The sequence below is a fragment of the Halictus rubicundus genome, chromosome 17 (genome assembly GCF_050948215.1).
Source record: "Halictus rubicundus isolate RS-2024b chromosome 17, iyHalRubi1_principal, whole genome shotgun sequence".
Taxonomy (NCBI): Eukaryota; Metazoa; Arthropoda; class Insecta; order Hymenoptera; family Halictidae; genus Halictus; species Halictus rubicundus.
The window spans coordinates 3,196,852-3,223,357 of NC_135165.1; the positions used below are offsets into that span (position 1 = coordinate 3,196,852).

At 44.0% G+C, this 26,506-nt stretch overlaps 1 protein-coding gene across 3 annotated transcripts in view; it reads left to right on the forward strand.

Annotated features, from left to right (window-relative positions):
• LOC143362553 (cytotoxic granule associated RNA binding protein TIA1) overlaps nt 1–26,506 on the forward strand; it is a 582,269-nt gene that overhangs the window by 208,070 nt on the left and 347,693 nt on the right. For all 3 annotated transcript variants that reach the window (XM_076802821.1, XM_076802823.1, XM_076802820.1), the window contains exon 3: nt 18,520–18,577. In XM_076802821.1, coding sequence (XP_076658936.1) covers nt 18,520–18,577 — 58 coding nt within the window. The remainder of the gene's footprint in view (nt 1–18,519; nt 18,578–26,506) is intronic.

Here is a 26,506-nt window from a genome sequence, read left to right on the forward strand (position 1 = left end):
CGTCCCCCGAAGCGGCGCGGCAAAAAAGTATGGTGCGTCAGTCGCTTAGTTTCCTCCCGCGGCGAGGCTCTCGTTGACTTTGCGATTCCGCGCGCATTGTGTCTTTAGCAATGCCATTCTCCACGGTCGGCGTTCATAGAGTATGCTCCTTTGAGATCGTCCGCGGTCGCATGTCAGCCGGAACTGGCTGCGGAGCATCGCGTAATAAAAGGACCACGAGCGGATGAGAAAGCATGCGATTGAAACACGGAGCCGGGCCGAGCGCGCCCAGGGAAAAACGCGGCAATCGATGACATTACCCCGGGATGCCTGACCGTGCGCGTACATCTTCCACTAGAGAAAGCACAAAGTCTCCTGCCTCGAACTCTCTCCTACCAATTCCGTTCCGTTCCTGTTCCGTTTTCGATCCCGGTCGTCCTGCTCGTCGACATGGGGGCTGTCGCGAACATGAGAGGCCAGATCATGGACATATGCTCGAAAACCCCGAAGCTACCTTCGCTTTGTGTCCTTAAGCATTTCGCGACCGGTCCCCCTCCCCACCTCCCCTCGCTCTTTTATTCTTAATCGATGCGCAGATAGGGTCGACGGTTATCAAAGATATTTGCGACAAAGCGGAAACCACCCAACACGTTGCCTGCCATTGTTCCCCCGCAAAGAAACGGTTTTCGCCTTTTGTCGGGCTGAAATGAAATCCGTAACTTCTTGCCGCACGAAAATGTAACGCGGTGATGTTATTAAACAAGTTATTGCGCCGGTGCCAGCGTTTCTAGATGTTGCTTGTCGTTCAGCGATAAGAAGCTTGATTTCTCGGCGGCTTAATCAACAACTCGAGAAAATCTGCCTGGATCGGCGCGGCGCGGCGCGGCGACACGCAAACAGCTGCGTCACCTAACGCTGAAAGTTTCATGAAAAATGGCGAAGGACGAAGGATTTGGGGACGGGAATAGGAGGAAGGAGCAGGACACGATCGTGGAAGAGGGGCGGCTTGCTACGTGGAAAGAGATTGGTGCAGTCTCCGGTGCTTCTCGCGGATTGTAAGAGAGCGATATTGACGCGAATATCCGCTCTCTGCTCAATAAAACACGCGAAACAAAAAGCCGTCGTAAAACATCGGTTTAAACATTCATGCGAGCGTGCCCAGATGCTTCCCTCGCTTTCTTCTCTCCCCGTGGCACATTTCCTATCCTCTCTCTCTCTCTCTCTCTCTCTCTCTCTCTCTCTCCTGGCCACCGTGAGCGTCCTACGGCTTCGTAGACTTTGCCATGGAAATTTTTCCTCCCGGCCGAGCCTAGACGCGTGCATGCGCGCCATAGTTCCTATGTGGTTCGCGCACCCCCGGAAACATTCGGCGGAAGCATTAGACGCGAATCTATAAAGCCGTGTGTGTCGCGCAGCAGCGATCTCGATGCATCAAACTGGCTCCATGCTCGATTCGATTGCGCGAAAACCACTCTCGATATTTACGCCCGCCGCATGCTGCTCGGCTCTCTGCCGCCCCTGCGAGATTTTTTCATTTCACCCGCGACCAGAATCCATCGGCGACTGAAAATTTTAACGGCTGCCGCGGCTGTTCGGCCGTCGATGCTCGCAGAATTCCAGGGAACGTGCGGGTCGAAGGTTAAGACGCGGGGATCATTCACTTTTATTTCATGCTGGATGGCAACTGGTGGTACGACGGAAAAGGGGGTGATTCTACGTTGAAAATAATAAATAGCAAATTTTTTCTCACGAGGTTCCGTTCCCGGGAAAATCCACTTGGAAAATCCGCAGTGGAATCGGTCGGTCATGATCAGACACGTCTGACGATACTGTTCAATTGCGTGTTCGATTCGTAGTTTAATTTTTAGATTAGTCGACTGAGGATTTTATGAATTTTGTGCGCATTTAACACGTTAAATGATTTTTGACTGGGTTTGGAAATTCAATTTAATTATGAGATATCAAGATAAATCGAATTTTATTGGAGTCTTTCGAATTCAAAAGGGTTAAGACAGCATCCCCTATAATACATTTTAAATTTCTAGTTGTGGTTTCGTTAAATAAACCACTCTGATTTTGTAAGAATCTCTGCGGTTGATATTTGACACTTAACGTGTTAAGGGATGAATGACTGAAATTGGAGACTGGAAAATATTAAAATAATCGGACGATATTGATGTGTAATTTCCATCGTATCCAAGAATGAAATTTCTCTGTCTCCTGTTTCTCGCAGTTGATGCATACAATTTTTAATTTGAACAGCAGTCTAGCCATTACAGAGTATTGCAGAGTGAACAATTTAATCGAATTATATTCTGCAGGGATGATACGAAAATTCATAGAGAGAACAGCTGTCTTCCAAAAATTGTTTCGCATAAAGGGAAGAACAGCCCCGAACGTGGATAAAAATTGAAAACTGCGAGGGAGGTATTTACTGTCGGAACGTCAAAGCGATTTTTCATGGACACGCGCGAGGTTTCTTATTTACCCAGCGATCTTCCGGAAAGTTCTCCGCCTTTGACGCAGCTCGCAGTTTACATAATTCTTCGCCAAACACCTTTTCATCTCGTAATATATCGCATTATTTTTCGATCCTGCTCCGTCTATTAAGTTCCCACTGTCTTTTTTTACGCAAACGTATCCGGGATGTTTGTCTCACACACATTTCCCCCGTTCACGACCCGTTTCAACTTGTGTGCACAACCATAATCAAATCGCGATACCTCTTACCGAATTGATATTTGGCCCTGCGCGACGCACGTTAGGTAAAACTAATTTAGACACGTGTTCGACGTGCTCTGATCCCCTTGCAAATTCATGAAAGTTAATTAATTACGGGACGCATGCCTGAGCGTTGCCACGGTTCACGGCAAGTAAACAGAGGATGTCTGTGTTCCAAGTTTTAATATGGAAATGTTCACGTGCAGCAATTATGTTCGCGGACCAATCAGCTAATATGAAATAATGCCCGCGCAAATTGCCTATCACTATCGAACGGAGAGAACGGGCTCTGCTCTCCCAATTGGAAAAGTTGGGCACGTTATAAATTATCGTTTTACTCTAATTAAATGAAGTGTACCCCTCTCGTACCGGCGAAACGCGATATGCAAAAACAACCGATGTTTCTCGCCGATAAATTGTTGCATTTCCGGGCAGCATTCGAGCAGAAATTTCTTTTAATGTCGACTGTAAATTTTCGCTTGAACATCTCGATAATCGTAAAATACACGGATGCTCTTAAATTCTGGCCGAAACTTTTATTGTTTCTAATTACACCAATCCTTCTACTAGCCTAATACTTAAGCAAACGGCGGACGTCGGCAGATTCGCGGTTTATAGTTTAAGCGGAGGTATTGGCAAAGGGAGGAAGCGATTTTCGGGGGTGCAACGGTGGAAAGTTCCGGCGGGGCTCTTGTTTCGCTTTCGAACTGAAAGAATGTAATTACAAGGAGGATCAAAGTCAGAGGACGGAACGTCTGTGACCGGCGCGTCTCCGACTTCGCCCCCTTCTTGACGTCGCAGTCATTCCTTTCGTCGTCGTCGTTCCGACACGGAATTTAAATATCGACGGAAGTATTCACCGTTTCACTTCGGTAGCTGCAGCATTCGCCACCTTTTGTGCCAGCGCTGCCAGTCGAGGACGACTCTCGGCCCAGTTTGCCACTGCCGTTGCTTTCTCCTGTCGTTGTCGACCGAAGCGACGGGCGACCCGGGCGTCAGCAGGCGGGAAAACAGACGGTCCACGGAAACAAAGGAAGTTATCTACCTTAAACACCCCTCTCGAACCCCCAACCCGCATTTCTAGACGCTGCCACGCCGTAGACGGCCGTTCGTGTCCGCCCAAATATTTTAAAGTTCCTGCGTATTTTCCTCCACGGTATTCCCATGGACAGACTATCCCGTAGACAATGCTGAAGAACTGGAATCTCTACTACTAGAACTCTAATCTGGATGGCAACAAGGCCGCAAATTCGAGCTGCCAATATTTCCGAGTCAATCGTTGCCAGACCGTTGGAATTTCGATCTATAGATCACTCGACGCGCTGCAAGTGCGCATTTGCTACGGTCACCGAGATTCAGGACACGTTCGGAGGATTCCTCAGATGAAAAAAATCAGGGCGATAATTAAATCGACGCGCGAAGATCTCACGCGACACGCATAGGGGATTTCGCAATTAAACGGTGCGCCGCGGCTCATTGCGCAAAATAATTAACATAACGTTTGATCGTGCCCGGGGGATCGGCGGAGGGGTCACTCAGGGTTACTTCAACGAAGCTTGATACTGTTTAACTGCGTCGCGAGACGGTTATTATTAACCGTACCGGCTTCTCGTGATTATGTGTGCGCGCGCGGATGCACGTTCCTGGAGACTGCTCGGGCACTAATACATTTCGGTTCGACGGTATCTATCGATGGAAAACTGCAACCAGGCGTGCAGCTTTAAGGGCGGGGAGGGGGTGGAGGGGAAACTCGTAGAAAAGGATTAAGGCACCGTTGAATTCAATTGGACACAATATCGAAGGAACTAGAAACAGCACTTTCCTGGACAAATTACTTCACCAGTTACCTGGACGTAAAGTTTCTCCAGAGTGTCAGCCACTTTTATTTTTCGCTCGGTTCGCTTAAGCGGGCGGACGCGTCTTGCAGACCCAGGACCGCGTGTGCAACAATTAACGTTCCACATTAAACGAACTGATGCAAATGACGAGGTTGCGGTTAGCACGGTGTGAACTTGCTGAAACGTGTCTAACGTGAGTTAGATATTAGTACTTAATAGTATTTATTCGTTTCTCGTACGACTCGCAAGAAGTCTCCAACTGTTTGAAACTATCAAAGAAAGAATGAAACGTCTATCTCTCACCTGTCTCTCGCGATCTATGCAGCAAATATTTATTTTTCATAAAGACCAATAAATTCTGGCTTCCATTGTGCCGAAGAGAACAACTTGACGATAATTCCTCGATGCTTGACTACGTCGCGGATAAGCACGCAATGAATATTAATCCGTACCGAGCGCGTGCGATTGTTTAAAATTCAAGGTGCAACAAAAACGTTCTAAATGCAAGGTTTCGGTCTGGTTCGGTCTGGGACGGTGCTCGTAATGGTGTAAATAAATTTCAGTTTCATTTCGGCTTTCGCCCGGAAAATCCCATACTTGCATAAACATATAGCGCGTCCAACGTTAAGTATTAAAGTGCCGGAGACCCGTTAACGCGGTTGCACGGCCGGGAGGTTACAAAAGCGCAGTATGCTGGCTGCTGTAAAATTAGACACGGACGACATTCCACCGAGAGGAAGATTCCCGTTACATGAGATGGGACGCGACGGTCTTCAGTGATTTCATACAAAATTCAAAGAAGAAGTCGAGTCTTTGTGTTACATATTGCAGCGGGCCCGTCGAGATCGGCGCCTCGTTACTCGTACGACGCGAATAACACGGGACAGTGAACAGTGCCGGGTTCTTAGTTATAACCTATTCCTTTTACTTTTACGTGTGCTTAATTATTCAATCCCGAGAAAAAATCGCGAGCACGCTCCGCTCGCTCATTCCATTTGCGCGACGCTCGGAAACGTTCCTGAAGCGTTTCCGTCCATCTTCGTCATCAGTCTGCGGAGTTTGTGCGCTGAGAGTGTGTAGATCGACCGGAAAATACTAGAAACATTTGCAGAATTTAATTACACTCTTGCACAATACCGTTTTCAAGTCGTTGAAATGATAGAAACGAATGTCCTGCATTGTGCAACTAATCCTCCACAAAAATTCGCAGATTACACTTTGCATATGGAGTACAGTGATTTCTCTGTATATGTCGCCAAAGTTGACGGAAAAGTGACCCAGGGGTTCATGCAAATTAATAAATGAATTTTATTTGTATCGCAACTTCCTCGACAAGAATCTATTGTTTATGGCCCTAGAATTTGAGACATTTTTGCAGACAGTTTTGGGGTTCTCGTTGGAGCAGGGACAGGTGGCCGCGAAAATACGAACGAAAATGATTAAGATGCGTTTTGTCGGGTCATTAATGTTAATCATACTTAATAAATTCCGTTGGCGGTAGGAGAGTACAAGTTTCGTTTCTCCGTTGGGTATCCACTTGCGAAAGAAGAGTTAAGCCACGCTTTCGGAATGTTTTGAGAGACGAAGAGCCACTCAAAGGGGAACGCATTCCATGGGGTGACTGCTTACGAAGAGAGGCTCGTACCAAAAGCATGCCCCAGCTTTCTCGTTTAACTTTAAGTAACGAATACCTGCTTTCTGTGAGGAATGCGTGCCGTATCGCTCGGTGTTGTGCTGCTGTCTCAACTATGGCAAAACTGCGTTTCGCGGGGCTCACCGGAGGTTTGACGATCAAACTTCACTTGGAAAAATCACTGTATTATTTCGGATCACTTGGCGGTCGGTCACTATCGACGGTTCCGCTGGTACCAATTAGTACTGTTCTTCGTAATCCCTGCAAACAGCTTTTTAATATTAATAAAAATGCTTGCTCACAGCCTCGGCGTTGAATAATTCGTTCAGTATTACCAAGTTCGTACGAGCTCAGTCTTACGGGAAAATTCCGACACTCTCGGACTACATAAACTCTCGTTTCTTATTTTAAAGAATTTCGTAAACAGGGAACAAAATGGACCTATATTTTGCATTTTACTCTCGAACTTTTGCGTGGTCTAAACGCGTATAGATTCGCAATATAGATATTGCTTTCATTACAGGTAATTCGCAACACCTTGCATCGTGGTTGATCGAGGATATACCGTGCAGATTATAATATTTTCGAGCGAACAAAAATATCAAAAAGGAAAAGTTGTTTCTCTTAGCGTGCGCCTATGTGTATCGCAAATTTCTCGGGGAGGAGGGTTATAAATTATAACGTTCGAGCGGCTTTTCCGTTACGTTCGCCTCTTTCCGATGTTCCGCGCGTTTCTAGCGGAAGCACGGCGTATCTGCGCTTTCTGATCGGCAAAGCGATTCAAGAACGATTTACATAAACCAGTTTCTTCACTTGTGATATAGTTTTTAGGTCAACCGCATTTCGGCCGCATCATTTTCCGTCGAACATTGCGCCAAATAGAATATTCAAGTTTCGCAATTGATTCTCCACCCTTGTTCCCCCACCACGCCATTTTCCATTTTTCTTTTTTCTCTTCTGTTCGTCCCGTTCGGCAGAAATTCTCATTTGCGTCTTCCCTACCATTCTCCTCTCTCTCTCTGTCTCTCTTGAAAAGAAGAAGATTTTAATTTCTGGTATAGTGAAAGGCTGCGCGTGTACACTCCGTTTCATAAAGCCCTCCGCAACAATATGGAATTTTATAGCTGCTAGGGAACGGAATGAATTTCTTATGGGCCACGAACTAAAATGAGGTTAAGCGTATGAGATCGAAAGAGTAATTAATTCTATTCCGTTATGGCGTGTGGGTGAGAGAGAGAGCACGTTTGTGTAAGTGGCCGTGTTTAATCTCTTGACTTCTCTGTGCCACGGCTTATTTGACGTCCCTAATATTGTATTTTACCGACATTCTTCGTTCAACAACGCACGCGCGACTATCCCCTTCCACCCCCCACCTGCTGCATATTTTATTGTGAAACCACGCAATTCCCAGAATTACTGGCATACACGGATGTCCAACGTGCTTACGACAGCCTAGCGGAAACGATTTATGGGGACCGATGTTTTATTATTAAAGCAATGGTCGATACGAGGCACATGGGATACATATTTGATGGTGATCTACCTTTATATTGGTCATAGGGTCGGCGCCGGGCCACAAAGTGGACTTTTTATAGCGACTAACAAATTGCGCGTGTGCGCGCGTCACTGGTCCGTTAGTGTCGTTCGATTTTCATTAAAACCGAGAATGATCCCGGCCCAATCAGCTAAAACCATCTATCATGAAGTATTCACGGAATTATTGCACAGTGTCGCTCTTCTCCTACCGTTTTCCACGTAATTCTGATTTTTGCAAATTATTTAGACAGCACGATTCTTGAATTTTATGCCTGAAATTTCTTGATTCATTCATTCATAAAATTAGTGCAAGGCTCATGCAGCACTGACGAGCGCGACCATGAAAGAAGTCAAAAGAGAAAGCCCTAAAATACTGTTGGTGAAAAAATAATAGGCAATTCTCGTGTAATTCTTACCAATTGCAATTTTTTGAAAATCTTCTTTGCACATCACTTGGAAAACCAAATTCTTCTAATCGCTCAAAAAAGTCAGGTCGTTTGATTCAGTTTAAAGAAAGTTATGCTGTTTTAGAGGGTGTTTGGATACTTTCGTGTACTCGGGTAAATAAACAAGTGGATTACCATTAGCTTAGAAGTGGATCTGAAAGGAGTGACGTCGAAAGTGGCATTCCATTATGATTTTCTTGCGGTGAGTGTGTTCTTATCAGCATAATAACGAAACGCATAATATGCGCTTTCTCTCATCCCCACCGCACACTTTGTTTAAAAATACGAATCTGCACATACCAGGCACTCAGGTAAATAAACAAGTGTACTGGCACTATTTCAAAAGCGGATCTGAAAGGAATGACGCCGAAAGTGGCGTTCCATAATGATTTTCTTTCAGTTCTTACGTTCTTACCGCGGTATTATGTGTTTGCTCTCTTTCCGTCTTACATTTAGAAATATTATCGAGCACTCGCGCACGTTGCTGAGTGTTACTAAAAGCACTCTGGTCCTCCGGAGTGGTATAACGCGGCTTTCTGCATTACTGACGTTATCGATGCAGTTTTTCCTCGTTCCGATGTGCACCCAAGCTTGGAGAGGGCTAAATTTCGCAGAGTGTTCTGTGTGAATCATTATACAGCGAAAGGACCACTCGAAAGCCCCTCTTCCACCCCCCCCCCCGGGCATTGGCGATCATTCGTCGAATAGAATATAAAAAACAGCGATCGGCGCGGTAATACGGTTTTCATCGGAAACCACACTATTCCAGTTTAATAATGAACGTGTTGCGGGTGTTTAAGGGCCGTTTAATCCGTCGTTATCAGTAAGCTCGAACGTACGACGCGAACAGGCTTTGCAAAATCACCGATTTGCAGCGGCGTACTTATTGCTGCCATTCGTTTACTGTCGCGCCCGATCCCGATCCTTTTGGCCTTTTGTATTATATTAGTATTTCGTCGTACTTGAAAATGATTGTATTGCTGCACTATTTTTCGTAACAAAATTATCACAGTTCAAGTGTCAACGATTTCTCGACACGTTTAGTATTTTAAAATCGTTCTTCTCATTGTGACTCTGTTATTTGAAATAGATTGCAAGTAAAAAGATTTGTGTACACGTTGCAGCGAATTTGTATCGTACTCCTGGCTCTAAAATTGTTTATTTTATATTTATAGGCGATTTATCGTTCGAGTGTAAACCCAATGCGGTTCACTGCATTCCTGAAACCTATGGCCTATGAAATGGTCAGTATCCGAAACTTTCTGTACACAGTGTGAACAATTTACGAGTAATCTGAACGTAATACAATAATACGGACCTCCGGAATGGTAGAAAATTACTCGCGGATGTAGATTTAATTTCAGTCATGCTTCCTAAAAAAAAAAAAAATACACAGCAGTAGAACGCCGGGAAACGTGATAACACTGTTTAAAGGGAAGATCGTGTAACAGGTAATCCTTTAATTCGACGGTACATCGTGAATTTTGCAAATTATAATTATAGGATATTTCATGAAGTTTAAACATTCTACGTTTAACTGACTGAATTAAAATTCGAATGCGAGAATGACGCAAACAGAAGTTCCCTTTGACGTTCGCGAATCTGTCGGACTCTGACGATAAGTAAATCAGACTAATTCAGTGTCGTGCTATAAAGGTTTATTTTCGTCGTTGACTAATGTTGGTCCCACAATAGCAGCCATTCTGCCAACTCGGGGAACAGTAAGCGGCAAAGTACGTGGCACTAGAAAGGGGAGCACAAACACCGCTCGTAATGTGGAAATGATCGCTTTTGTTTAAACGACGGAACCGCCCAGACAACGCTCTTGCTCTTGGTAATTCTGCTTATTATAAGTTAGAGCTAATAATTAACATTTTAAACCGAAACTAAACTTTCTGCGGGACCACTCTGAACGGGGTCAGAGATATAGCAAGAAAAGTTTACTGTTACCCCAAGTTTCTCTATAGTGTAACATCATCCAGTAACTTCCAATGGATATTCAACTAATTCTGCGCAAGAAAACAACTATACTTTCCTCTACGAAATCATGCTCGCCCGAAAACGTTGCACGTGAAACAGAAACTTTATTGTTACTACGCTTAGTTCCTAAGTGACACAATCTAGTGTTTATTTTTATCATTTTAGGTATCAGATTTTTGTTTGACTGCTTTGATTAAATTAATAATAGAAGAGGCGTAAGTAACGGTAAAATCTATGGCATCTAAAATTGCAAGACATTATTATTTTATTCTTGATATATTGAAATTCTTTGAGTAAGATAGGAAATAACTTCATTTAGTTGTTCCTTCTTGCAGTTACTCCAGATGATTAATATTGTGGGAAGAACAAAGGGGAAAAAATTGAGAAAAGGAGTACAGTTCTGCGCACACTCGTCCGAGGAAGAAGGAGATAGAAAAATTCGTCTTTCGATACTTTCTCCCCGAGGAAATTTCCTTTGTTTAGGCACGGCAACTATTGCGTTAAGAGTCTCGGGGACTCTTGCACTACTAATGCTTTGCTCTTTATACTTTTCTCAGTCTCGGTCGACAAGAATCGTTCTAACTGTGTGGACCGACTCGCCCAGCGTGCGCGCGTTCTCCGAGCATGTGTGTGCAACTTGCCTGGGAATTCGGAACAGTTTCGCAAACTTTTTGAACAAGAACGTGGAAGTTGGTCGACGGATGCCACGGAGGGGTAAATGGTTCGGTCAATGAATAAATATTAGATCCGGCCGAACCGTTGACAGGGGGGAAACACACTTTTTGTGTGCTCTGCGTCATGTTGGAAATTGCGTGGAGATTGGATATGGGATTGATTATAATTCCCGTAACGTTGTACAAACCGTCGCCGAAAGTTTTAACGCAGAATCCGACGAGAGAAAAGGGTCGGCGGGAAAGTTAGTCGTCGAAGAACTGTTTGCAGAAGCTACACCATTTTTCAACGAATTTTCCGTCCGACACGGCGAACGTATATTTTGCGAAACACAATTTTCCAGAATAACTCAACAATTGCGAACGTAATCGATTTAACAGCGGATGAATCGTATAGCAATCTTTTCGCAGGTGTTGGTGCAATTCCGGGCAAAACAGGGATAAAAATATAGCACGGTATCGATCACACACGGCGACTCCTAGCATAAATATGCAGAGATAATACTTTCGAAATCTATTTCAGGAGAAGGTTGCAAACTTTACGAGCTTACACCTTGCATGTCTTTTATTAGAGCTCGTGGCAAAAAGAAATTCGCGGATAGCAGTATACTCACGCAATACTTAGGACGTCCCAAATTCGTGTCGCGGGAGGGAACATGCGAATTTCTCATTCCAAAAGAAATCCTACAGCGAATGTCACTCGGTGGCGTAATACCGCAGATTCACGGACTGCAAGAATACGGGGCACAGTTCCGCGGAGATATTTCGAGAGCTTGCATAGCTGGTGGGCCCAATTAAATAATCGCCGAATTATGCTAACGGGTTGTTTGCTCGATTTTCAGTTACCACGTGATATACGAGGTCTCTGAATGCATCCAGCAACGGTGATGCATGCCGAATGTCGTTCCTCAACTCCTAGACACGGAGATTTACTGTAACAGTGGAATTAATCCGGAGCATCTAAATATAAAATGATATTCGCATGTGCTTCACAGTGTTTCTTATTCAATTTCAATGAGAATGCTTTGAAGCATCTTTCCGGAGGATGATACAATTTTCCGACGAATAATTTCTCCAGTCTTTTAAAATTGTTGTCGCGTAAGATTCACCTCGTGAAATTCAATTTTTGAGAAGACAAGTATGATCTTGATTTTTAAAACCAACAGTTTCCCCAAAATCGTGTTCCGTGAGATTGTCCCCCGTCGGGACCACATTATTTAAAAAATCGAAGTCGATGCGATCATTAGGTTCCGAGCGAGCGGCTCGCAGCACTATTTTCTACACGCTGTACACATAATCGATAAGGAACGCGGACTATTTTTATTCTGATCGAAGGTGATGGTACTCGGCTGCGCGATTTCGCGTTCGTTCTTTTCGGACGCACTCCGTGGCACGACGGGGGACACGATTTACGGTGGAACCGTTACGGAGGATTGTCAGTGAGTTTACCGGACAGGCCGGAAGCTAAATCGTTGAATGCCAGCCGGCGGGAAGTAGCCGTGTTTCGCGTAAATTCGTTGCGATAGAATTTCCGTGACTTATGGCGGCAACGGGCGAGAAACGTCGCTCGTGCCGCCGCGACTAATGGCGCCATGTGGTTCCGAAAATAAGAAGATAGAAGTAAGAAAACCTCGTGGAGAGACAACCCTAGGATAGCAACCCTCGGCTGCAGTTGGCCGTAATGGCGTGCGACACAGGAAGGAACCGAGGCCACCCTTCGTCATGCGAAAAGTCCGAAAGGATCTCTCGCCATTAAACGTACTTATATAAGATAGTAGCCGGTGGCCGGTCGGACCCAGCATCAATCACGATAATAGGACAATAAATATCTGAACGACAGGCCCTGGCCGGCCAGTTAAGGCCGAAAGTGCAGCAGCTTGCAATTTCTGCTTGACTTGCCGATGCCCGTGCTCGGTAACTCGACCTTCGCATCTGCAATATGTAATTGGTTCCCTGCCGCCCGCTTAAGCCTCGCATTACTGCGCCAATCCGTGCATTTCGTCATACAATCTCGTTGCACGTTCCCTGGACAAAACAATAACTGTCCTGTCGTTAATCCAACTGGTTGATTGATAGACGAAAAATTCATTTTGACGGAGAAATGGTTTTACGACTGCTTCTGGTCGTCATTGTTGAAAATATTTTCAATTTTGTTTGGAATTACTTAGCAGAATTATACTAGTACTCATGCGTAAGTGTACTTGCATAATTGTAATAATCGCGGTTCAAAATTAGGGACAGTGGCTTCCAACAAAGGTTTCCTCACTCAATTTAAAGAATTATGGAAATATTGGAACCTTTATTGGACTGGAAACAAAAATACTGATCAATATATAAACCCAGGATGCCTAATCGATACAAAGTGATAGCTTTTTAAGTTGGAACTCTTAATAAATAATCACAGTCCGAGCTTCGAACATGATTTCCTCGGAAGTACACCTTCGAAACGAATAGTTGCTAAACGTATTTCTTCGACATACCGGTAACTAAACCACAAACTGTGGAGAAAGGGAAATCAGTAGTATTACCGTACAATTGGTCAGACATGGACGTACCATTCACTGTTTCCTCTCATGTAGCAGCCAAATCAATTATTGAAACCAGGGGCAATCATTTTAATAGTTTATTTATATTCCCTTATTCACTTGTACCACACTTTTACCCAGAATTTTTTATTTGTATATAGAATATACTAAAAATTACAAATATGGGATTCAAAGTAGCAATCAGGGACATATCGCTGGGTCCCATTTATTAAAATTTTTGAATGAATGTTTTAATAGTTTATGCGACATTTCGGACTCTAATTGCACGCATGTAATTTATTGCATACAAAACGGTTGAGTAAATTTAATCATCCAGAACCCCCCATACATAATCAAAGCATGATATTTGCGACTTGCGTCGAAATTTGCGAATACCCCGCAGCAATTGTTAATGATCGCGAACGGTGACGTACACGTTCGCGTTCACCGAGTCAGCAGCAGGTGCCCCGGTCGAGGAGTACGCCGTTCTCGCTAGAAAATCTCCCGTTGATCGAAAGCGTTAGATCTCGCGGGACACTCGGCATAAATATGATATAGGGGCGCGGCGGCGGGCATAAACCGCGTGCGCATTAACTGTTCAAAACTACTACATATAAACTTCCTTTTCCACCGGTATAAACTATAAAAGAACGGGCTGTGGGCCGACAGTCGACTTCGCAACCCGAACTAACTATTAAAAGTTGCAAATTGCTGCAGACACACTGCGGGCCCGACGTTAGCGTACCGACCGTCTTGGGCACTCCTCCGTCCTGTCCTAACTTACTTACTTACCAGACTTACTTTCTTACTTACATAGTCACTCGCTTACTTACTTATTCCTAGCCCCCGTATTCTTTACCCTTGCCTCTTTCTACGCCACAGTTTCCCCGCTTAACGTTACTTGTTCATGTTCTTCCCGCAGGAACTGCCGAAACGCGCGCTCCCAACCAGATATAGGGGGAGTGTTCCCCTTCCTTCTTAAATAAATTAAAAGATATCATATTTGATTGTTCTCGACCGGAGTCATTTTTAAATAGCGGATTTCTATACGGAATAAAAATTGTCCCCGTCATCTCGATAGATCTAACAAGCTGAAAATAATAGATTGGTATTGTCGAATTACTTTTTTAATCGGGACAGAAAGAGGAAAGAAATATGGCCGCGGTAAGCTTTCGAAGGTCCACAGTCCTATCAGGATAACCCCCGTATAATACTTAGGATAACGAAACGAACTCATGCGAACGAAAACCCCACGCAACGTGTTCGTTTATTGCGTTTATTAAGGCCCAAGTTTAGCGGCCTCCATGTGAATCGGCCGCGCCGACCGTGCCCGCGACCATAAGCCGCGTTAGTTGATGTGTTCTGATCCGATTATCGACTTACGATTTTCGGCAGAGCTGAAAATGAAATATTCATTCGATGATATCAACGAAAACCGATATAAATATTATATCGTTGTTTCGCCGTATTAATCTTTCACGTAATAATATTTATGGAACCGTGGGGCCGCGTTGCAACCGTGTATGCTCGATGTTTATGCGACGGGCCGGTCGCCCGAACCTTGCTCCGCGATTTCAACTTTAATGTGTTTTTGATGATTTTGTATAATTCGTACCCGATTCTTCTCGACAATGTAGTTTTCAATTGTTGTTGCTCGATGTTTCTCTCCGACGGAGCGACTGGAACGTTTAATGTTAGAACCACAAAGAACCGGTCTATTGTCTCGTAAAAGTAACTGGATTGTACGACTTTTGTAACTCGTGTTATGCAAGCGCTTTCATAATTTCAATAATTACGGAGTAAAAATGTTAAATGAAATGTCTGGAACCAGCCTAAGACAGAAGAAAATAAAAATCAATTTTTATCTCTACTTCCTCGGCATTTCGGCTGGAATTAATTAATAGATAATACTAAACGAAGCACTGTAGTTTGCTGATTTCGAGAATAAGGCAAAACTGAAATATGTCTGAAAATCGTATCGGGCATAGCGGATCCAATAAACGTTTCGACCGGGTCAGAACGACCCGGCAATCGTTACGGGAACGTCAGTAATCCGAGAGTTAATTAAATTAACAATCGTTCGGTTCTTCGCAAACGAACAATCACGTCATATTGTAATGACTAATAGCCCGCTGGCAAAGAGCATCGTTGCGCGTCGAGATCCGCGGCACGATATAATATTAACGAGTATTAACGACGGACATTTGAGCAGCTGGTTGCGGCTTTCCATTTATATTTCTAAATATATCCTGTAAAGTATTCGTCGACATGCGGCGCGTTAATAATCGAACAAAGCGTCGGATCCGCCAAAAACGCTTTATCGAACGCCGCAGAGTATTTTGCCTCCCTTTGCGCGTTTCATTGTAATTCGGTTCAATTATCGTTCAATTATATCGGTCTCGCGGCGGCGTAATTGGCTTTGTCGTGTGAGAAGGGCGGCTGCAATCGATCCTGAAATTAGCAGTTTCACAGGTTTTTTAAACTCAAACTTGAGACGTTCCCACGCTCCGTGCCACTTTAACGCGATAATTGAACAAAAAAAAAATAATAGCTCCGGTAGAAACAAGACTGCCAACAACATTTTTCGATTGATCGTCTTTATCACTCACGGGATAGAAGATGGCGCAACGGGAAATTTCATGGAGCCCGTATTTCATAATAGAGAGCTAATTTAAGCTTATTAATGTTGTAAATCAGAGTGATGCATACTCCTTTTGGTAGCATTCTGCGTTACTCGTAAATTTTCCGGATACGTTCGCGAAATAATTTCGGTATGTAACTGTATGAAACAATGCGAATGTTACCGCGAGGCTTCAGACGGAGGCAATTACTTAAAATCGTATTTACCGGCAATTTAATCGGAAAAAATGGACGACCCTTGAAAAACCGGAGATGTTCTGGCTGTTTAAGTGCTTCCCAAGGGAGTTCTTGGATCAAATGATCAAGCCCTAATCGATTATGCCTGTAATGCCGTGGTGATCACGAGGACAGCTAAGAAAATGAGAAATAATGATTCGATATCGGGCACACACTGGTTGCGTGTACCGTATTAACACTACTGATACGGACGGCGACGTATCACCCACTGGGCTGACACCATTTTTCCATTAAGTCCCGTCTACACTTCGTATCGTGTAATAAGCTTTTACGATTTCCCCGGTTCGACTGTTATTATCCTCTTCCCTGCGTGGATCATATTTTCAATATTTCCCCAGGTAAATTCCCGAAAATTCGGCGAACATCACGAAATCGCTATCAGCCTTTTTAGTTAGTGAAAATTGCCGAAAAGTAATTTTTACGTCAGGTAAAAAAGCAGCAACGTTTGCACTTTCCTCTGCGGGGAATGATTCAAAGCTATCGCATCTCAATTAATGTACGGTTTATTTATTTATTTTTCGAAACTGCATCTCGCAAATTACGACCGCCATTTATTGAAATAACTTTGATTTCGAATGTAACATTTATTACAATCTTCTCCGCAACAGATTACATTCGATTTTAAACAAAATGTTCAGTGAATCAATATACGTATTCGACCTTCGATAAGTTCGATATTGAATTCAACTTTTAGTGCACAATATTTTTCGGTTCGACTGCTAGAGAAGTATAGATCAGGATTAGAGTAGAAATACAAATGACGCACACAGCGCGAAGCACATAAACGTGTATAGCTTTTGTGTTCGCTGTTTATGGATATATAAAAGAGCAGTTCGAAGTGGCAGCAAAATAAAACCGCAACAAAGGGAATCGTCGGGAATCCACGGTACATATCTTTTCATTTCGTTCTATAGCAAAAGTAATATATATATATTCTCAAAATTTTCAGTGCCGGCTCCATAAATCTCAATTACCCGGCAGACACCAGCGTACTTTAGAAATAATGCAGCTTGTTCGGCGAATAAGTTATTGCTCATCCTTTAAGTGCAATAGACCTGATTATACGTCCGGATCGTGATAAACTGCGAGCGCAAAGGACGTGTACACATGGTTGCTGGATTGAGCCCTGAACGTTACTTTTACAAAGTATACTTCCACGTACTGGAATTCTCCTAATAAAAATATACTAGCAGTAGCACACGTCCCGAACCACGTTGCACTAATTCTGAAAATGCATCTATTAAAACAAACTTTACATGAACACGAAAATAAAGCATCAAAAATAGAAAACTCATTTGAACCATACAGTACAGTCTTGATCTAAGCCTCGGGTCCCTGCTGTGACATAGATCGTGTAGGACTACTATTTTAGCTACCATTTTGATAAGTCGCATACTCGTGTTACAGCAGCGTGCTACGATGAATGATATTTAATGAAGTGAGGAGCCACACGGTTTTTTCAATCAGATCAGCGAAAAATTCGACGAAGATCCGGTGAAAAAATGTGACTCGTGATCAGTTTGGATTAATCCATTTTTATAACTTCATCCATGCTCGCCTGGCAACCGGTTCCTCCGAAATGACTTTTACTATCTATCGAATATCAGGGAAACGGCGAGGGGTATGGGTATGCAGGGATGCATAAAAAATCCAGTTTATGGCGTCTGTTAGGACCCTACGATATCCTGCACGTCCCATTCCCGCCTGGCGACGTCTTTTTGACGGTGATACCGCCTCCTGTCGCTGCGGACCACCAAACCGTATTCAAGAGTAAAGACTCGCCCGACCCTAAATAAACTGAATTGCACGCCGCTAAAAAATTTAGTTGTCTAGGAAGCATAAACGGCAGAGCATCGCCGTTCCAAAACGTCTGACATAACAAATATCATTACCGCGGGAACTTACTGCCCCAAAAATTGAAATATCTCTAGATGGAGTATCTGAAACTGAATAATATGTTCTTTCAACCAGTCATCCATTTATTATTTAATCTGCTTACGACAATCGATGCAAACTGACATTTTTCTCGATACGTTTGAAGCATCTGGAATTAAATAAAATTTCCTTCTGTTAGCTTAGACTTATTATTTAATGTATCTGTCAAGTACAGATGACTTCGTCGAATTACTTAATCTACTTATGCAAAGTGTAGAATAATTGTTCGATGGCTGTTGAACCTACTGTCCCCGGTAACATGATAATTCCAATTTAATCGAACTCGGTGAATTACTGTTTCATGAACATTTCTTCCAATAATTCGCTATTGTATTTTCAATGCATTCTTCTATTTATACGACTGTTTTATCGTTTCAGGAGATGAAAGTTAACTGGGCGACTTCTCCGGGAAACCAACCAAAACAAGACACTAGCAGTGAGTACCTTGTAATTTTTGTAATTATCTTCTGTGTAATTTGAAAATATTAATATATGCAACAGCGTAGTTAACTCTCCGACTATAAATATAGTATTTAAACCACCAATACTTGAACTCCTCTTCGTAAAAATGTAGAATATTAAAAGTGACGTAAAATTGGAAGAATATTATTCAAAGGTGACATAAATTACAAAGAATTTCATTACGTGCTTGTGACGCACGTTCGTGAATATACGTTCGTGCTTGCATCAATAATGATTCGTTCAATGTTTCGCAATCATTGGGATGAAGAACGCTTTCCAGAAAATTTCTTATCTCACCTCTGATGAAGAATAATGTGTTGACATTCCCCCGCGTTCCTCGTAAATCATCAGGGATTAAGATTCATTAGTTCTTCTTGGAAGTACTTCTTGATCTACTAAAGCCCGCACACTTTTTACAAGACTCTTATGCAAAATCCGCAGACGTTAATCCGGGAGCTTCGGCTGAAATTGTTCAAACTGCACAGTCTCTCCAAATTACGTCATCTTAGATGTACATTCATACAATATCTGCTCGTATCTGTTATGAATGAGTGTAGAATTGGCAACAAAATTGTTCAAAGCAGCTCCTAAAGAGAGGTAGTTGACGATCAAGTCATTAAAAAAGTGTCTAGGGCCAGCAAGAACCATGACGTGCCCAAAGTGTGCACACATGTGTCTTATTCCAGAAGACACGACGAACTGCTACACTATCTGTAACAATAATCGAACCCTCCTCATTTAATCACCAACTACCCACAATCCCACGCTGTAAATAAAGCGCCCACCTCCCACTCAGCGTTCAGCTCACCACAAACTCCGCAACCAACCCGCTCAAACATGCACCAACCAATTCCTTCTGGCGCATCAATCAACGACGCCCAACAAACAAAAGATCGGCTTTTTCTTTGTGTCCATCTCGCCCACGGAGAAAGCCGGAAGGTCGGGCACACGGTGAGCGATGCACGCGTGTGTGCGTGTTTGAAATTCAGTGAGGGGCAGCAGCAATATTTAACTCAGTCTGAAATTCCTCTTTTTATAGACTTGTAAAACCGTGAAAGGCACATGGGACCCGATCCTAGCAGCCTCTCCCACCCTCCTCCCGTGTCCTCATTCCTTGTCCCTCTTCAACCCCCCTGGAGCCCATACTTGCCCCTTCCGAAGCGGTTAGAGACGGTGGTCCTGTATCACTGGTCGTTCTTCTCGCCGGGTTTCCCATTGCTGGACCGGGTCTCATCCTCCCCATGCTCCTCGAACCCACCCCATACTCCTCGAGAGTCCTCCTTCACCTCCCCTTCATCCCCTTCACTCACCCCCGATCCTTTTTCGAAGCCGTGTGCTATATCTCCCCGTGGACAAATGCAAAACTAAAACGCGCTTACATACACGGTGTCACGTACCACCTCAGTCAGGTACAACCTCATAAGGGTTGATTCCGTCCGGAAATGATAAGCCCAAAATATGGAATAACATTTTTTCGTTCGAGACTTCGATAAATTATTTCACGCGTTGGCTTCTTACAATTTAGGGCTAGCTTGTGGGAAATACTGAAAAGTATAAATCATCATGGAGAGACGGACCTCATATCCCCGAAGGGTTAAATTGGTATAAAGTGGGACACCAGAAACGAAATAACCCAAGATGTGGTTTTCAACGCGTTTAATTTCCTTGTACAAAGACAGTTGATGGAAATTCCCATTGGCGGACCGGGTCTCGTCCTCCCCATGCTCCTCGAGTCCTCCCTCAGCCCCTTCATCCCCCTGACTCACCCCCGATCCTTTTTCGAAGTCGTGTGCTATACCTCCCCGCGGACAAATGCAAAACTAAAACGCGCACCTCCCCTATTCTCTGTGTAAATACGGCCGGGAACTACTGCACGGTCGTTGAACGGGGTAAGCACACTTTTTCCAACCCTCCTCGCCCGCGCACACGTACGTACACGTTTATACACCCGCCCCACCCCCGTCTCTTCTTTTTCAACCCCCCGCGCGATCGCATTCCCCGTGTACGGAGAGTGGATACCTCTGTACGCGTTGCGGTTACAACTGAGACGGGGAATACCAAGGCGGCGAAGGCACACGGTTATTTTACTTTTCTGGACGGGAATGCGAGGAATCTCTGGTATATCGGTACACCTGCGCATCCTGCAACTGCGACTCTCTGATGGTCTGCACGGCGAACAGAGTACATATGTATATTAGACAAGTTTATTTCTGCTCGCCCGTACCTCACCCGCCGCACTTTTGGAAAACCAAATCTCCGTAGTCGTGTAAGTTACGCCGACGGAAGATTTCCAAGTTTGTTCCGCCGGGTTTCTAACTCAAGAGGACCGCCGAGAGGATTGCACGCTGAGTTTTCATCGTTCTGGACGGTTGCGTCGGGTTTCAGCCTGTATTGTTGCAGGCGAGTTCGACGATTTGTGATGCATGATAAACTGTAGATCGCTAGAGCCATTTTGATATAGGAGATATATTTGGCTTCGTTTGAATATCGCTGCTGTGAGGTATAATTGCTAAATTAAATCTTCCTCTCATTCCTGACATAGAAATTTTTTCTTCAAGTCTTGGATTTATAGCAAATTATTTCAGAGAACGTATTCCCAAATTGACTTTATCTGTCCAGTTCATTTTTTTTTAACCCTTAGCACTCGAATGGCGACTGTAAGGCGCCACTAAAAATGCCTATATTATTATTCAAAATATTTTTTGCACCATTTTCGTATGTATAGCATGAAAAAATATATGTAGAAGGGAAATATTCTAGGTCGGAAGAAATGTTTCGTTTTAGAGTTAAAATGGCATCGAGTGCAAAGGGTTGATTTACTGTCACAGATGCCCAAAATCCGCAGTCCAAGTGTCACCAATTTAGGGGGAGATTCAGTTGAAAACAAAAGGCGTTTCAACGTTGCGAGACTCATTCAAGAATAAAGATGCTCAAGGTGGAATATGACCCAGGCAACGGCGTCTATGCTTGATGAAGAAGCATCTACCGTGCAGGGGTTAATACATGCAAAGGAATAGATTATTAAAGCAGAACTTACGAAGTCAAGAGTATCGTAATAGGAAGTCTCTACGAGACGATAATGTGTATCTATCCCGACAGACTTGTTAAGAAAGTTCAACCGAGCGTACGTATTCCATACATGCTCTCAACAATAAGTATTTGACAGACTAAACTCGCGGTACAATAAAAATGATTCGAGTAGAAGATACTTTCGCAGGCTCTCGACATAAAAACGAAACGCGAAGGGCCGAGTAAAATTAGAACAAGATTACTAATTTTCTTTGCCGAAGTCTTTCTATTACGCGAAACAAAATACTTTCATTCTAATTTACATAATTTGTAACCCGAAGTATACTCCATTAACCCCTCTTGTATAATCAGGCTCCTGGCAAAGATTTCGCAACCATTATTTAAGCAAGAGGGGGTAATTGCAGACAAAAAATATAAATTCTCCTTTCAGTGAAATTGTAAAGAGCGTTCTAATCGCTGCAGCCATAAAGAAAATCGTACGGCAAAGAGTTAATTACAGAGACTTCGAGGAAGCCGTAAAATTCGATTCAATATACAATGTGTACGATTTTTCTTCGGCAAGCTATCAGCAGTTTAGCAAATACCGGGCTCCGGCTCCGCGCGTTTACTATCCAGAAAACCGTCGATCGTGTGAACGACGTCTGTACACACCCGTAACGTTCGGCAAATAGTCTTCATCATCGAACGCTAAAGCATCCATTACCTGGGAAATTACAAGGTAGCCGGAACAGGATGCCGAAGTTACACGAACATGCAGCGAAAAAAAAAAAAAAGAAATGATTGTTTCGCGACAGTAAACCGGACCCTTACGATGCTGGAGTCATGTGCTCGCCTGGTCGTCCGACTCGTAAACCCCTGCATCCGGTGTAGCCGAAGAATAGCGTGTCGCAGACGTTCCTGCATTAAATTCGGTCTTCGCGAAATTTCAAAACCGGTGGACTTCCGCGCGGGTAACAGTCGCATAAAATCCATGCGCTTTTATGCACCGGCATAAACCAGCGACGTTTAAACGTCACGGGGCAGAGACTTCTTACAAACTAATCGTTTGGCTCGATGCTGCAACTTTTAGATCTAGACCGTCATTTTCTAGGACCCGTTTGAACATTTTTGTAAAGAACTCAGACTGATCGTTAGCTGACAATTTAATTATTTGAAGTCAAAATACTTAAAAGCAGTTCTAGAGTTCAAGGGGGTGTCCTGGTTTTCGAGGATCTAGGAATTTTTTTCAGAGGAACTACTACACCCTCTGCATTAGGATTTTGCACACACATCCATGGGTACTTGAAGCACATGAGTTATTTTTCTAAATCAAAAATAATCAAAATTGAAGGAGTTATATATTTTTTTGTTTTGAGAAATATGTGCTGACCGTTGTCATCGTTCCGGTCCTCCTGCTGATCGAAAATTAAAACACGGGAACGTATATTAATCAGTATGAGTGCGGCTATGGTCTGACCGAAAATAATTTGGAGATCTTGATTATTTACAAAATGGTGGGATTTGAGCTTGGAATACTATATTAATTTTATAAATCCAAGGAAACCCTTTTGCACACGTAATCTGCGACCCAAATAAATGCAAAGAAAAATGGATTTTTTGAACGTGGTCGTTGCCGAAACGAAGGTTCGCGAGTAAGGCTATGGGTATATCGACCGGAACGTGTTTCAAGTATAAAAAGATACGGACCAGCGAGTTTCGGATGGCGGGCCGCAACTTTAGATCCGCGGACGTTTATGAGCGCTTATAATGCACGCCCAGGGAGCGGACGCGAATATTATCCGAAAGAGATAGCACGTCGCGGGACAACTCGGGCATAATGAGAGCAGATTTCGAAGGCGCAGAGCGAATCTTTCGGACGTCTTTTTACGGGCTTATGCCTTGTCGCAGTGCGCGTCATAAAGCAGAAATTTTATTTTTATCCGGGATCCGACGATCGCGAAACCCGCGCGGCAACGATGCTGTCCGCTCTAAGGATGACGTGGTATAACTGCCTGCGTGCGCGAAACTTTTAACGCTAGAGTAAGCAACGTCTGCGAATGCTAACAATGACTGCCTTGCAAATTATAATGCACGGGAACGGTATGGCGAACGAGGGTACTTCTTTTCGCGGGATTTCAGATTTTCTTTCGAACATGCCAGGGAGGCAAATGTTGGATTTCGAGGATCCAGAGGACCTCGGTTCGTTTGTGAGAGAGATAGCGTGCTGTTAGTGAGAAGTACTGTGGCGATTTTCTTGCCCCGGGCATACACGGAACGGCGGGCACGAAGCCACGCCCCTGCGAGCACGAGCCACGCCCTTGCGGGCGAGGCTGCATGTGTTTGTCACACGCATTGTCACAACTACGTGGCAAGCTGCGTCTGTGCTACGTCACTTGCCCGTAGCTGTGCCCGCGGGCATCGTCGGGCGCCCTTGCCCGCTAATAGGCATGCCGAGCAGCTCTGGTATACTGAATAAAAATGTTTTCATGATCGAAGAACATTGTTCACATAAACATTTGCTCTCGCATTCAATGGCATTGTATTTGTGGATCTTTAATCGTGCTTTGTAAACCTCCAGCAGGTTAACATAGATTTTTCCTTACCTTTTGAAAATATTTGTTATCGAAACGGTACCTCCTCCGAAGAATTCTTCTCATCTCTCAATAAAGAATCGGGTAACTTATGAACAATGGCGTGCACATTGAGGCACAGCCTCGATAATTGCGGCTCATTATCTTGTAACGTAATAATGAACTTATTGTTGTCTTCGCATCGTTATTGGAATACTATGGGAACAGTGAAGGGAGGTTCGTTTATACTCCCCTAATTTTCCACGAGTTGAGTCGTCAAACTCACCCTGAAGAACAATCTCACGCGTGATACTAGTTCGAGAGCAACTCTACTTGAAATGCCACAATTCCGAACCTCGGCCTTCAAAACTGGCAAAAGATCGTTTCCGGTGCAAAACTTTTACACCAGAACACCCCTTCAACTTTCCACGAGCCCCGAAATCACCGGGAATCACCCTAAAGACCACGTTGTTCCCGCGCGATACTAGTTCCAGAAGTCGAGTTAGAATCTGTGTAGGTTTTTCTTCGCGGGATCATCGCCGAGGTGTGCCGCCGCTCCGCGACAGAAAGGGACAAGCGCGTTGCGAAGGGCCGTGGGAAGACAAAGACGCGGAGCATAAGCGGATTTGAAGGTGGTGGTGTAGGGTCGGATTGAGCGCGGCTGGTAGACTGCGTAATCGTGCATCGTTTTTCCTGCATTATGAATCGCGCCAGGGGATAATCGTACTAGTATTTACGGGGCTTTTCGGCACAAAGGGGTTACACCGCGAGTCTCGCTACCGTATTCCGTTTATCTCCGGCAAAGTGTTTACCGTTAAACCATAAGCCACACGCCTTTGCTGTTTATATGCATTACTGCAGGGGGAAGGGAAGAGGGAGGGGGCTGTTATCGTTATTAACAAAACAGAAGCTGTCTCTCCCGCGTCTCTCATTTTCTCCTCCGACGCCCCGCGCCCTCTGCACCCCTAATCCATCCACTCTCGCTTCTGTTGCACTCTTTTCCCATCCGACCATTCCGTTTCGTTCCGTTTCCATGTTTTAGCGTGTACGCGTCTTGTCCCGACGCTTTCTGCGTCAGGGAACCAGCCCCCCCTCTCCCTCTCTCTTTTTTTCCTCATTCCCTCGACATCGCTCTTAAATTTAATGACTCGCGAGAGAGCAGGAAATTTCGCGAGTCGTGTTTCTTTATTAACGCGGCTACGTGGGAATAATGTAAACGTTTTGCAACGCGACGCGACCCACCTGCTCGACGGCCGCTTCTCATAGAGTCCCGTATAAATATTTTTCACCGCTTCCTGTCATTAGTTCACGGTTTCGTGTCGCTCTTTTTAGACGGCCGGCTGGATTGTCCCTCGCGGAATAGCTATTTATACGGGCCATTTGACGCGCCCGTGTAACAAGATAATTAGTCAAATTACGGGAACCGCGCGTGCTCCGCGACATGCGAGGTTCCGCGACTCTAACTTCCATTCGCTACGTTATGATTTCAACTCCTCTGGAAGGATATCGTTAATTACCATGTAATTACATCGTATGGAAAGAATTGTTAACAGTCTCCCTGCTTCTGATTATTTTCCAGGGGTGAGAATTGTACTCTTTCGAGGATCTGTTATAAAACAGAGCGGGAAACTGTAGTAACTTCTTCTAAATTATAATTTTACGAACCCGGGAAATATTAGGTTGGCAAGAAAGTAATTTCGGTATTTTTAGGTGAAATAAAATCCAATTTTTTGATCAAAGCAATGAACTTTAATCGATAAAATATTTTCCATTTTGTTCTATGATCTTTTGCTATCTTTCTGGTAGCTTCATAATTCCGCGCTCATAAAACTTCTGATCCTTTTCGGTGAAAAACTGATCCAAGTGCGATTTCAGACCATCATCATTAGTGAAAGTTTTACCATTCAAAGAGTTTTGTAAACTTCGGAATAAATGATAATCTGGTGGTGGAATGTTAGGGCTATATGGTGGATGTGACATCACTTCCCAACCAAGCTCCAATAACTTTTCACGCGTTACCAAAGATGTGTGTGACCTAGCGTTATCATGGTGGAACACGATTCCTTTGCGGTTTGCCAATTCTGGCCGTTTTTCTTTGATTGCTATGTCCAGTTTTGTTAGTTGTCGACAATAAACATCTGAATTAATGGTTTGGTTCCTTGGGAGAAGCTCAAAATACACAATACCTTTGTAATCCCACCAAACTGACAACATGATCTTCTTTTGGTGCAATTCAGCTTTCGGCGTGGTTCGGGCTGATTCATCACGCTTGGACCATGATCGTTTTCGAGTTGTGTTATTGCAAACAACCCATTTCTCATCAC